Consider the following 12540-nt stretch of genomic DNA (forward strand, 5'->3'; position numbering starts at 1 on the left):
TGTTTCCTTTCTGATTTGCCTTCTTTCGTCATGACCAGTCGTATGATGAACCTCTAGATTCCCAGGACATTTCATTTAGACGATGGGTTTGTGTGCGGATCTCTCACTGCCTAGGGTTGTAGATGCTGTTGGCTGTTCCTCCGTCAGCTGTACACTCATCGAAGATGGGGGCAAATGTCTTGAGCATCTAGGTGTCTTATAAGAGGCAGTTTGTGATCAGCAATTGAATGAATGAATCGGGGGTGTTGAATGATGTGAGGACAGGTGTGAGCACATGAAAGAGAGTGCTAGTAAATCGCTGATGGATGTGTGACATCAAACCAGGTGGGGTGGCGTCACAGTGCTTCCACAGGAGCCCCCGTCAGCGGACCCCAAGAGAGTCTTCTGTGGGGTTGGCTGGCCAGGCAGCACTCTCAGGGTTTTTCAGTTCTGGGTAAGCCTTCTCTCAAGATGTAACATAAATGTTATTTTATAATAGCTCTCTGTTGACAAAATTTAAGTGTACTAAGTGTTTTTAGGTGAAAAGGTGGTGGGAAATAGCAGGAAAAAAAAGGGGGGGGATTTATAACTAACAGTCTCATGAATTTGTCATTGTGCTCATCTGATCATTTTTCCCTCCTCCACAGAACAATATGATACATCTTCCAAAACTCACAGTAATTCTCAGCAGGGAACATCGTAAGTAACATGCTTTTGTTTATTAAAAGTTTATAATGTTATAATTTCCCATGTAAATCTGTTGCTTAGATTCCACCCCCCCCCCCCACCTTGCTTTCAAAAGATGATTCATAAAACACTGCTGAGTTGTGAAGGGAAGAAATGACCTACATTTCTATTGGGGTTAAGTTCTCCCGTTGAAAGTTGAGGTACCTTATAGCAAATGCTATATTCTCAAAAAGAAAGGCATTTGAGCCATGATTTACATGTTAACTCTGGAAAATAGAAGGTTTTAGCTTTATAAATTTCAGTCTTAAATAGCTTTAGCTTTTGGAAGCAAATTGGGGGGGTGTGCACAGTTTCAGACTTTCTGCCACTTTTTTGGCCTTGTTTTAACTACTAAAGAATGTCTTGCTGCCCAGCTGTTCTTTATTAAGGCCAAGTAAGTCCAGATATGTTTGGGGTTTTTGAAACAGTTGAAACTACATAGTAGAGATTTTTAAACCAGCGTTTTGACCTAATTTGTCATTTCTTGGTGGTATTGAACTAATAATTCTTTTCATGACTAGCAGTGGTTCAGCTAGTGAGTGAGGAGATCTTTCTCGCCTCAGATATTTGATCAGTTACTAACACAGCATTGCTTGTCTCCGAGGACTTCAACTTTCTCCTCATTTTAAGGCCTAGTATTTGTCCATGCGTTTTTGGAAGGCGGTGCTGTGCTGGATTGAATATTTTGGAAACTATATAGTTGAGGCAAAGAGGTTGTTTTGTCTCTTCACCATGACTGAATATGAGACTGGGTAAAATAACTATCTCCAGAGCCAGGTCCCCGATGTAGTTACTTTCACTTCTTGATGGTAAAGTAAGAAAAAAAAATAATTTTGTTGTTGTTGTTGAAAAGATAAATTTATTATAGTTTCCAGGTTGGATTTGGGTGTATAATAAAAATCTGTTGATTAATTTTTGCTCTATTTTCCTTTACTAGAAAAAAAAATTAACCCTATGTTAGTTATTCTTTGCCTTTTGTTGTTGTTGTTTTTGCCTTTTCTTTTTGCCTTTCTTTTTGCTTTAAAAAAAAAAGTGTCTTTACTCCTGTGTTCTGAAGATCAAGAATCACTGCCTTAGACTGCACTTAGAGGTGCAGGTGGTTGGTTGAGCCAGTTGGTGGCTGGTGAAGGATTGACAGGACACCTCCAGGGACCACACTTGCAATAACCCTGTGGATGCTTTGTGATTTCCCTCAGGTTGTACACCTTGTGCTCTTGGTGTGATGATTGGTAGTAAAGCCACACAGACCATAAGAGGACCCGGCTAATGTCTTTACTGGGGGCAGCGAGGGAAGGCAAGTTGAAGTGCTTGCAGCCCTTCAAGAACTTGGCAGTAAGAACAGAGACAAGCAGCTCCCTGAGCAGCAGAGCGAGTGGGGGCAGCTGCACCTAAGGAAGGAAGGGGCTGTGTCCTGGGCCGGTGTGTAGAGGGAGAAAGGCCCCTGGATCTGACCTGGTCCGAGCTGCCCCTGCCCACTCGTTTTCCATCAGCTTTCAGACTGAGGTCATTCGTAGGGACTCAGAGCGTTTTCTGTGACCATTTTGCTACTCGGGGTTGCTTTCCTGATGAAGTGAGTTAAACCACAGAAATTAGAGGTTCCTGCAAGTTTATCACAGATATGCTCATATCCTGTGACACATGTAGTGTTTTATTTTTTAATTTGAAAAATGTTAAGTAATTTATACGTATATTTATTTTTTGGCTGTGCTGGGTCTTTGTGCAAGGGCTTTCTCTAGTTGCAGTGAGCAGGGACTCTCTAGTTGTGGTACCTGGGCTTCTCACTGCCGTGGCTTCTCTTATTGCTTCTCTACAGCACTCGAGCTCAAATGTTGCAGTGCGCTGGCTTAGCTGTCCCGTGTCATGTGGAATCTTCCCGGACCAGGGATCGAACCTGTGTCCCCTGAGTTGGCAGGCAGATTCTAAACCACTGGACCACTGGGGAAGTCCCTGCAATGTTTTCTGGATAAAAACTATTGCTTTGCCATGTATAAAATTAACCTAGAGAAGAACATTTGTTTCGATCCTAATAGATTTGGAGAAGGGAGGAAAGCAGGGCCTGGTGAAGGCAGAGAGGACAAGAGTGATGTAGGAGAGAGAAATCTTGAGGCTGGATGAATACAGTGGGTTGTATGCCCAGGGGGTTGGCAGTATTGATTAGCACCAAAACAAAATGTTCCTATGGGGAAAATAATCACTTTTATGGAGATTGGATGACAGCAGAGTCCCAGTTAATTCTCTTGAGTGCCGGTGTTGTTTCAGAGTTAGTATGGCAGATCTCTTAGCGCTCACAGGTTCGTTTGATCTTGGGTCAGCCTGAGGGTTCTTTGACAAGCAGTTAAACTGTCTGAATGGCACAGAGCCTGGCAGGGAGACGTCTCATGCACTTTGGATGTCAGGAAAGAAGATGTTAATTTCAGGGTCATTTGTACTTTGGTTTTAAAAATCAATCTAGGTCTTAATACTTTTTCTTTCAGAGTTCCTAGTACTGGGGCCTCCTTACAAAAGCGGAGTGGTGCTTATAGAAGCGGGGAAAGACCTGGCACTGGAGAACAAGCTGTGGAGAGTCTGTGTTAACTTTTCACATCTGTCCCGACTTGGGCGCAGGTGGGCAGCAGCCAGGTGGTAGAAGAATGTAGGTGTGAAAGAAATGTCTTGAATCCATTACGTTTAATCTCTGCAGTTGAAACTCTAGTTAGCTGTCAAGTGATGAGTTTGTTCTACCACGCACCACAGGGAAGGGATTAGCTAGGAATCCAGTGCTATTTGCCCCCAAGTTTAGGGGAGGGGATGTTGATTTAAGGGCTCCTAGCTTTGGAATTCTCTGCCTTTCCAAGACTTAGGTCTGTTGAGTCCTCAGGGCCCAGTACAAAGTATTTCCTTTTTCTGTATGGCTGTTATGCCCTTTGGGCTTCCCAGGTGGTTCAGTGATAAAGAATCTGCCTGCCAAGCAGGAGACATGGGTTCAGTCCCTGGGTCGGGAAGATCCCGTGGAGGAGGGCATGGCAACCCACTCCAGTATTCTTGCCTGGAGAATCCCATGGACAGAGGAGCCTGGTGGGATGCAGTCCATGGGGTCGCAAAGAGTTGGCTATGACTTACTGACAACAGCAACATTATTTCCTTCATGTGTGTGATCATGGGTAGTCCATTCAGACACAGTTTCCTAATATCAGTGCTTTCGCCAGCCTCTCAAAAGGGATAACGTGCTAATGTTTTAGAAACTATACAGCAGTTGGTAGGCATTGTTGTGACCGACTTGCTTCTCCTTCCCACCTGCTACCTCCCCCAACATTGCCCAGTCCTAACTAGATGGTGCCCTCCTTTCTGTTTGTTTTTGCTTCAGAAATCATCAGTTAGAGAAGTGAGCAATTACAGCAATTTGAAAAAAATTTTTAAATATATTTATTTACAACTGTGCTGGGTCTTTATTGCTGCACAGCATGTGGAATCTTCTGGACCCAGGGATCAGACCCATGTCTCCTGCATTGGCAGGTAGATTCTTTACCACTGATTCACCAGGGAAACCCAGCAATTTGAAATTTTTATTACTTACTTGGAACATTTCTTTTCACATGAGGGGAAGCATTTGAACCTCAAGACTGGGGTTGGGATTGTCCTGGAAGTTCGATCGGGCTTCACTGGTGGCTCAGATGGTAAAGTATCCATCTGCCAATGCAGGAGACCCAGGGTTCGATCCCTGGGTCGGGAAGTTCCCCTGGAGAAGGGAATGGCAACCCATCCCATATTCTGGCCTGGAGAATTCCATGGACAGAGGAGCTGGCATGCTACTATCCATAAGTCACAAAGAGACACGACTGAGCGACTAACACTTTCACTTATATATGTAAAACTGAATCACTTTGCTGTACAGCAGAAATTAACACAACATTATAAGTCAGCTGAACTTCAGTTAACAAAAAAGGTTGTGCTTTATGAAGGTGTCTCACCTGAGATCTTTATTTCACTTGACAGCTCTGACTTAAAGGGCTATTTGATAAATGTTTGGAAGAAGTATTAATAGTAGAAGTTACCCTAAGGGGCTAAACTTATAAATTATTTGTCCTTGCAAGTATACCCCGGTCCCATATTCACAGTTCTTCAGCTCTTTTGAAAACAAGGAACATATATTTGTGCTGGTCAGTGATATATTTGTACATCTACAGTAAACCTTCAGCTTCTCAGAATGTATATAAAGAGCTTTTCGTTACTAATTATTCTTGGTTCTCAAATATCCTGCATTGCTGGAAGATGTGCTTTGCTTTTATTCCCAACTGAATAAGTAATTGTGAATCCAAAGTTACTGGTATTTATAATTATTTTAGTGATGTAGATATAGAAGAAAATGTTCTGTTTCTCAAGAGAAAAAAGTAGAGGTATTAAATGAAAGAGAATAAGAAATATAGCCCTTTTTTTTTTAATGAGTTACTATTAGCCATGCGATGGAGACGTCAGAAATTATAATACTGGGTACTGAAAAATTTCCGTGCTTGAGTGAAAGCAAACAAATGGTCATTCTGAACAGTGTTTGAAAAATTTGCTTATTTCAGAATTATAGTTACTGCAACACATAAATCAATATTTGGAAAACGGTAAAATTCCCAAATGCAGAAGTACCTCCTTTCATGGTATAATTACAGTCTTTTGGAATAGTCAATTTAATTCTTGGATTTCTGGCTTTAGTAGACCATATTCTAGGATCTCTTGCAGGACAATATTTAACTTAACATTATATACAAATTTATGCTAGGGACTTGCATAATATTGAAGTGATTTTCTGGTGAAGCTATGAAGTGGAGCGTGTATATGTTTTTGTATTAACTTTTTGGCTCTGCTGGGTCTTCATTGCTGCACATGGGCTTTCTCTAGTTACAGTGCTTAGGCTTCTCATTGCGGTGGCGTCTCTTGTCTCAGCGCACAGGCTCCGGGCACATGAGCTTCAGTAGTTGTGGCGTGTCAGCCAGTAGTCGCCCCAAGGCATGTGGACTTCTCTCGGACCAGTTATTGAACCTGTATCCCCTGATTTGGCAGATGGATTCTTAACCACTGGACCTCCAGGGAAGTCCAAAGCATATTTTAAGTAGTTATAAAAAATACTCCTAAAGTGCTGGACAGTCATCTTCTCCAAAGTATTCCCCTTGGATTTATATATATTTCCCAAATGATGGCTTGAACTATTCTGGGAGTACCCCTTTAGGATAATATATACTTGGTCTTAGACCAAAGGTCAAATAAAATGGACAAGAAGAATACGTTTATCAAGTGCCTGTTGTACAGTAGGTGTTACATAAATGAGTTTGTTTATGTTCTGCATAAGAAAAATCATTCTCATTCTTTAACATGCTTTGACCCTAATCATATAAATATTATTCTCTGGGCTTGATGCCAGGCAGTTTGGAGATGCTTCCAAAAGTTGCCTCCATTCATCCATTCAGCACTTAATTCTTAAACACATGCTGTGTGGCTGGTGCTTGGGGAAACAGTAGCCAATAAGATAAAGTCCTTGTCTTCCATGTCTGTGCAGGTGGCATAGAATACAAACTAGGTGATGTGATAGGGACAGTCTTGAGGAGGCATTTGGTGTTGATACTTCTGGGAGGCTCAGGAAAGTCTCTCAGGGAAGGTGGCATTTGATCTGGAACCTGAATGGTGAGAGGGAGGCAGATAATACTTGCCACCTTAAAAGGGGCTTGATTGGCTGCAGGCTCTGAAGGCATTTGAAAACCAAGGAAATCAACCCTGAATGTTCACTGAAGGGATGATGCTGAAGCTCCAGTACACTTTGGCCATGTGATGCAAAGAGCTGACTCATTGGAAAAGACCCTGATGCTGGGTAAGATTGATGGCAGAAGGAGAAGGGGCCAGCAGAGGATGAGATTGCTGGGTAGCATCACTGACTCAGTGGACATGAGTTTGAGCAAACTCTGGGAGAGCCCGGAGGACAGAGGAGCCAGGCGTGCTGCAGTCCATGGAACTGCAAAGAGTCAGACATGACTGAGCGACTGAGCAGCAACAATTCTTATTGGAAGTGACTCAGTTCGGTTTAGTCGCTCAGTTGTGTCCGACTCTTGGCAACCACTTGGACTGCAGCACACCAGGCTTCCCTGTCCATCACCAACTCCCGGAGCTTGCTCCAACTCATGTGCATCGAGTCGGTGATGCCATCCAACCACCTCATCCTCTGTCGTCCCCTTCTCCTCCTGCCCTCAATCTTTCCCAGCATCAGGGTCTTTGTCAATGAGTCAGCTCTTCGCATCAGGTGGCCAAAGTATTGGAGTTTCAGCTTCATCATCAGTCCTTCCAATGAACACTTAGGACTGATTTCCTTTAGGATTGATTGGTTGGATCTCGAAGGGACTCCCAAGAGTCTTCTCCAACACCACAGTCCTAAAGCATCAATTCTTCAGCGCTCAGCTTTCTTTATAGTCCAACTCGAACATCCACACATGACTACTGAAAAAACCACAGCTTTGACTAGATGGCCCTTTGTCCGCAAAGTAATGTCTCTGCTTTTTAATATGCTATCTAGGGTCTAGTGGAAGTGACTACTTTGAAATAATTATTTGCATATGGAAGACATGGCTTCTAGGGTGTCCTTAAGGGTCTATTTAAGTCTTATTTTTAATCATACTGCCAATTTACTTGAGTAAGTGACCCCAGAGTTTGCCCACTCAGCCACCCTGCAGAGGCCTCTGAGGCCTTCCATAACCTATAGCCTACCTCTTCATCTCCTTCTTTATGCTCCCCCAGCACCCCGAATACACACACACACACTTCCACTCTGGCCACACTGGCCTTTCTCCTACGCCCTAATCACCCTCCCCCATTTTCTTGCACTGTGTTCCCTTCTCCTCTCAGTCCTCTCCTTGGATGTCATCCCTTCATCAGTCCAGTCTTCCCTGACTAACCTGATGTAGAACAACAGCCCATAGCCATCTTTCTCTCTTATGCTTTTCTCCCCTCTGCAGGCTTGTTACACATTGAGAAAGAATATAGTTTGGTTACTTACCTGCCTCCCTTGGGCTCTGAATGCACAAGACAGGGATTTCTTTCTGCTTAGAGTTGTATCCATTAAGTCCAGAGCAGGGCCTGGCACATAGTAAATACTCAAAATAAATAAAGGAGGAGAAAACATTGCACATAAACTTGATTAAATACCTATAAGCAATGTTTAATAGAATATCATTTTCAGTAATCATTTTTCTAGATTTTGTTTCCAGTTGTCTAGTATGTCATCTTGTACTAGTATCTTATTTATCATACTTAATGACTTAATCTTATTTATTAACTTCAATGGGCTTCCCTGGTGGCTCAGACAAAGAATCTGCTTGCAGTGCAGACCTGGGTTTGATCCCTGGGTTGGGAATGGCTATCCACTCCAGTATTCTTGCCTGGAGAATCCTGTGGATGGAAGAACATATCTGGCTATGGTCCATAGGGTCACAAAGAACTGGACATGATGGAGCTTTCAACACACACAGACTTCAACTTTTCCCTCATTTATACCCTTGTGATTTTTCTCATGTCCTTGTTTGACTTCAGAAAATCTTCACTTCATCCATGGAGTTTAAATAATCTTTCACACCTCTAGCTTTTTTTTTTTGCCTTATTAACCTTAAGGTCACATACCATAGTGAATCATGTATCCAGTCACTTTTCCCTCTGCCCTGTTAGCCCACCATCTCCTGTAGACGGTCTCTCCTAAACTTGAATTCTGCCAATTACTGTCACCATTTGGAGAGTCTCCAGTTTTATGTTGTGTCACAGTGTCTTAGGGGCTCCGCTTTTTCATTTTTAAAAATTTATGGTATGTGGAGCCCTCTAAATAACTTGTCACCTCCCATCACCCCCTGCACAAAGCATTTGCAGTCCTTATTTCTGCCCTTCACCAAAAAAGAAATCAAATCCTGATGTAATTTAAACATTTGGGAAATATGAGAATTGTGCAGGTTTACACGTTCTCACATGCTCATTAGTGGTTTTTGAAAAGTACGTATCACTTCATTTGCCATTATGGGCACACCTAATGCCAGGGTGGTGACTTATTAATCGCAAGCAACTACTTTGAGCTTGCCTCCACTTGCTCTTTTCCAAATCAAAGGTATGGCTCAATCATAGGAAATGTTAAGCTAAGAAATCAGTGTATTGAAAGAGTTTGGGGTTCTGAATTAAGATGTTACAGTATATTGGCAGTTGAAGCTTTGGGTAAGCCTAGTACTAAGGGATAGTAAAAGAATAAAGGCTTGTCTGGTGTGTCTTCACACAGTACCATCAGGCTCTGAGCTGCTGAAGCATGCTTGCTGGAACCTGTATGCAGCTCTTTCAGCTTTGCAGAACAGCTGTCTGAAGAATGCATTTGTTTCAAAGGAGTTTGAGGATTGTTTGTAACCTTTCAGTAAGAAGTTTACGTAACCGATCATGTAAAATGTGGTTAAACCTACATGGTAGTTCAAAGAGTTGCTTTACCTGAGCATTTGCTTTCTTTTGAACAGTGCCAGGCCTGGCCATATGGTTCCCTATGCTTTGAAATAACTTTTTTTTTTCCCCTTAGAGTTTGGAAATGAAATTCGTTATTTGACCAGTTTAAATAGTATGTAAACTAGTCCATGCTAAAGGAAATCAGTCGTGAATATTCATTGAAAGGACTGATGCTGAAGCTGAAACTCCCATACTTTGGCCACCTGATGCAAAGAACTGACTCATTTGAAAAGACCCTGATACTGGGAAAGATTGAAGGCAGGAGGAGAATAGTGTATTCATTTTACTCCAGCAGTATAGTTCTTACTTTCTTTTAAACCAGAGTCTTTCTCTCAGTGGCTTCTGGCACTTAGTTTTCATGCTCTCAGTTAGGTTTTTTAACCACTGTCCTATGTTGGCCAGAGCTAGGAGATGGTATCCAATGAAATGGCTTTTGCATGCCAGCTCCAGCATATAACCAACTTCATGATTTTAGGCAAGTTAGGCGGCCATTTTGAGCTGTTTCCCCATCCTTTAGGATGTGAGGGGGTGATCAGAGCCAGCCCATGGGGTTGTGCATAAAATCAGTGCAAGTTCAGATCACAGAAAGGGCACAGCTATGTGGTACTGTTACTTAATCAGCAAAAGGGATGCTGCTCATTCAACCAGTTTCTTAGGCTGCCTGCCAAGTTCTAGATAAAATATGAAGGTGAAAATGACTTGATCCTACCTCAGAAAAACTTACAGTTCAGTCTGGCCCTTGGGTCTTATGTTTCTTAACTTAGGTTTTATTAGTATGAAGGAGACTAGATCTAGGAGGTTTGCTTCTCGTTTAGTCAGTGCAAAGGTGCTCACCCAAATGTGCTGTAATTTGTCATCTTGACATTAAAAGACCAGTCTATTGCATATATCAATAGAGTATAATATATGAAGAATAGCATGCTGCTGCTGCTGCTAAGTCACTTCAGTCGTGTCCGACTCTGTGCGACCCCATAGACGGCAGCCCACCAGGCTCCCCTTTCCCTGGGATTCCCCAGGCAAGAACACTGGAGTGTGTTGCCCTTTTCCTTCTCCAATGCATGAAAGTGAAAAGTGAAAGTGAAGTCGCTCACTCGTGTCCAACTCTTAGCGACCCCATGGACTGCAGCCCACCAGGCTCCTCCATCCATGGGATTTTCCAGGCAAGAGTACTGGAGTGGTGTGCCATTAATTTATCTTATATGACGATCCTAAAACATAATTGGTATGGTAATTTAGTGATATGCATGGCCTCAAATTCAGATAGTTGCGGCACAAGTAGGGGAGTTTAGCAACTGATCCCTTTAAACGTAACACCTCTACCTGTCTTCAAGTTACATTTTTTCCCAACTATATAGATTCTGTTTTAAAAAAATTATAATGGCATTGATGTTTAATTTTCTATATTAACAAAACTTAGTCATGTTTTTAAGTAACCTTTTTTCTTTTTAGAGATACAATATATGTTTGTTATCCGAAACTTGAGAAAATATCTCTTTCCCCACTACTGATTTATATTGAGCTAACCATCGCTAATGATAGAATGAACCTTGGTTTCTGGAAGATTCTGTGGCTACTGTTGGCTGAGTTGCAAGACATACACTATGTCTGCTGACTCTTGTGTCAGATAAATGATGCCCGTGAATTTCGATCAAGTGAAATGTTGGATTGGCCATTAAGTTGATTCATGCTTTCCTGTAAGATGGCATGGACAACCCAAAGGAACTTCTTGGCCAACCTAATACCACGTGTAAATCCTTAGTACATCCTACATAAGTGTTTGGTTTTGTTTGACCTTATTGGTTTCTTCTCTCTCTCTTTTGTTTTTCTTTTGAGTTAATGCTTCTTTGGAGATATCTTTAGCAGTCTCTTTCACAGGTCACTATTGGTCAGCCCTTTTGGTCTTGAATAACCTGCAGGCCTGTTTTGTTATCATCTGCCTACCTAATGCTCTGAAGGGGAGAAGGATCTAGGAGCATTTTTAGTCCCTTTTCATTCCCTCAGAGCAAGTAGAGTAAAAGTCAGAACAAGTACCTTCTGAGTTACTGAACATACAGTATCTTATATACTTTCTGACTTGAGAGTATATATGCACAGAAGCTCGGCATTCAGTAGCTAAGCAAAGTTTTTAGCTAGTCCTCTGCTTGCAACAGGAAGTGTGGTTGGATTACATGATCATTGATGTTTCAGGAAATTAAGGCAAATCAGCTTTATACAAAACAAACCCAATGACTGGGAAACAAAGAGGTCCATTTACTGTGGTTTTGTTGTTGCTGGTTTATACTGAATATTCTTTGCCAGGTTTTTTGTGTTTTTTTTTCCCCCCTTAGTTATATTATATCTAACATTTTTTCCAAAGATATATATTTTTTTTAATTTTTTTTTTTATTGAAGGATAATTGCTTTACACAAAGATATATCTTTTATCTTCTGCTTGTGTATATCCCAGCCAGGCTGTTCTTAAAGCAGTAAACCTGTTGAGTAACTTTTTCTTGTACATCATTATGATTGCTGCTGCCAAGTTCTGCATCTGAAGGCTGTGTCTTCTAGCCTTGCTAAAATAGGAATTTAGCTTCTACTTGGTAAATATTGGGCTTCCCAGGTGGCAGGAGATGCAGAAGACTTAGGTTCGATCCCTGGGTTGGGAAGATCCCCTGGAGGAGGAAATGGCAACCCACTTCAATATTCTTGCCTGGAGAAACCCATGGACGGAGGAACCTAGTGGGCTACAGTCTGAAGGATTGCAAAGAGTCGGACACGACTGAACACAAATAGATGAATATTGAGCAAAGTCTAATTTACAAGTGGCTAACAGTTTTCATTTTTTTGAAAACTTATCACAAGATGTTTTTCAGTGCATTTGTTGGTGAAAATAAGTCCTTGGCAGAATTACTACATTGCACATAGGTGGTCACTTTGAAAGAGCCAAGTTTTATCCTTTACTTTCATTAGAAAATAAAGTGATTTTTTTTTTTTTACCATAGATTCCCCCCAAAATAATGCCTGCTTACTTCAGTGGCAGGTTAGTGACTGAACAATGAGTTTGCAATAAAAATTGTTGGTAAGAATATTGAAGAGGTATTTTTAGAAGTACTGAAGGATTGTAACTTCTATATCATTTGCTTTTTGGAACATCACTAATACTCCCTATTTTCTTCCCCCAGTTTCACTTACAACATTTCCTCAAATAGTCATGCTTGTAAATTTGGGGGAAGTGGGAGGGAACAATTACTGATTTATTCCTTTGATGTTGGATATCTCCATGAAAGAAGGTAAAGAAGAGGACGGGTAGGGAAGGGGCTAAGATCGGAGTAAACATGTATAGATTGGAAAATGTTTGCTTTTAATATTTAGGTTCATCAT

At 41.6% G+C, this 12540-nt stretch overlaps 1 protein-coding gene across 3 annotated transcripts in view; it reads left to right on the forward strand.

The window, feature by feature from the left end:
* The window catches only part of AFF1 (AF4/FMR2 family member 1), a 139946-nt gene that overhangs the window by 91886 nt on the left and 35520 nt on the right, over positions 1 to 12540 (forward strand). For all 3 annotated transcript variants that reach the window (XM_040237290.1, XM_040237287.1, XM_040237289.1), the window contains one exon: positions 627 to 678. In XM_040237290.1, coding sequence (XP_040093224.1) covers positions 627 to 678 — 52 coding nt within the window. The remainder of the gene's footprint in view (positions 1 to 626; positions 679 to 12540) is intronic.

This window comes from Oryx dammah, unplaced genomic scaffold, assembly GCF_014754425.2.
Source record: "Oryx dammah isolate SB20612 unplaced genomic scaffold, SCBI_Odam_1.1 HiC_scaffold_3, whole genome shotgun sequence".
Lineage (NCBI taxonomy): Eukaryota > Metazoa > Chordata > Mammalia > Artiodactyla > Bovidae > Oryx > Oryx dammah.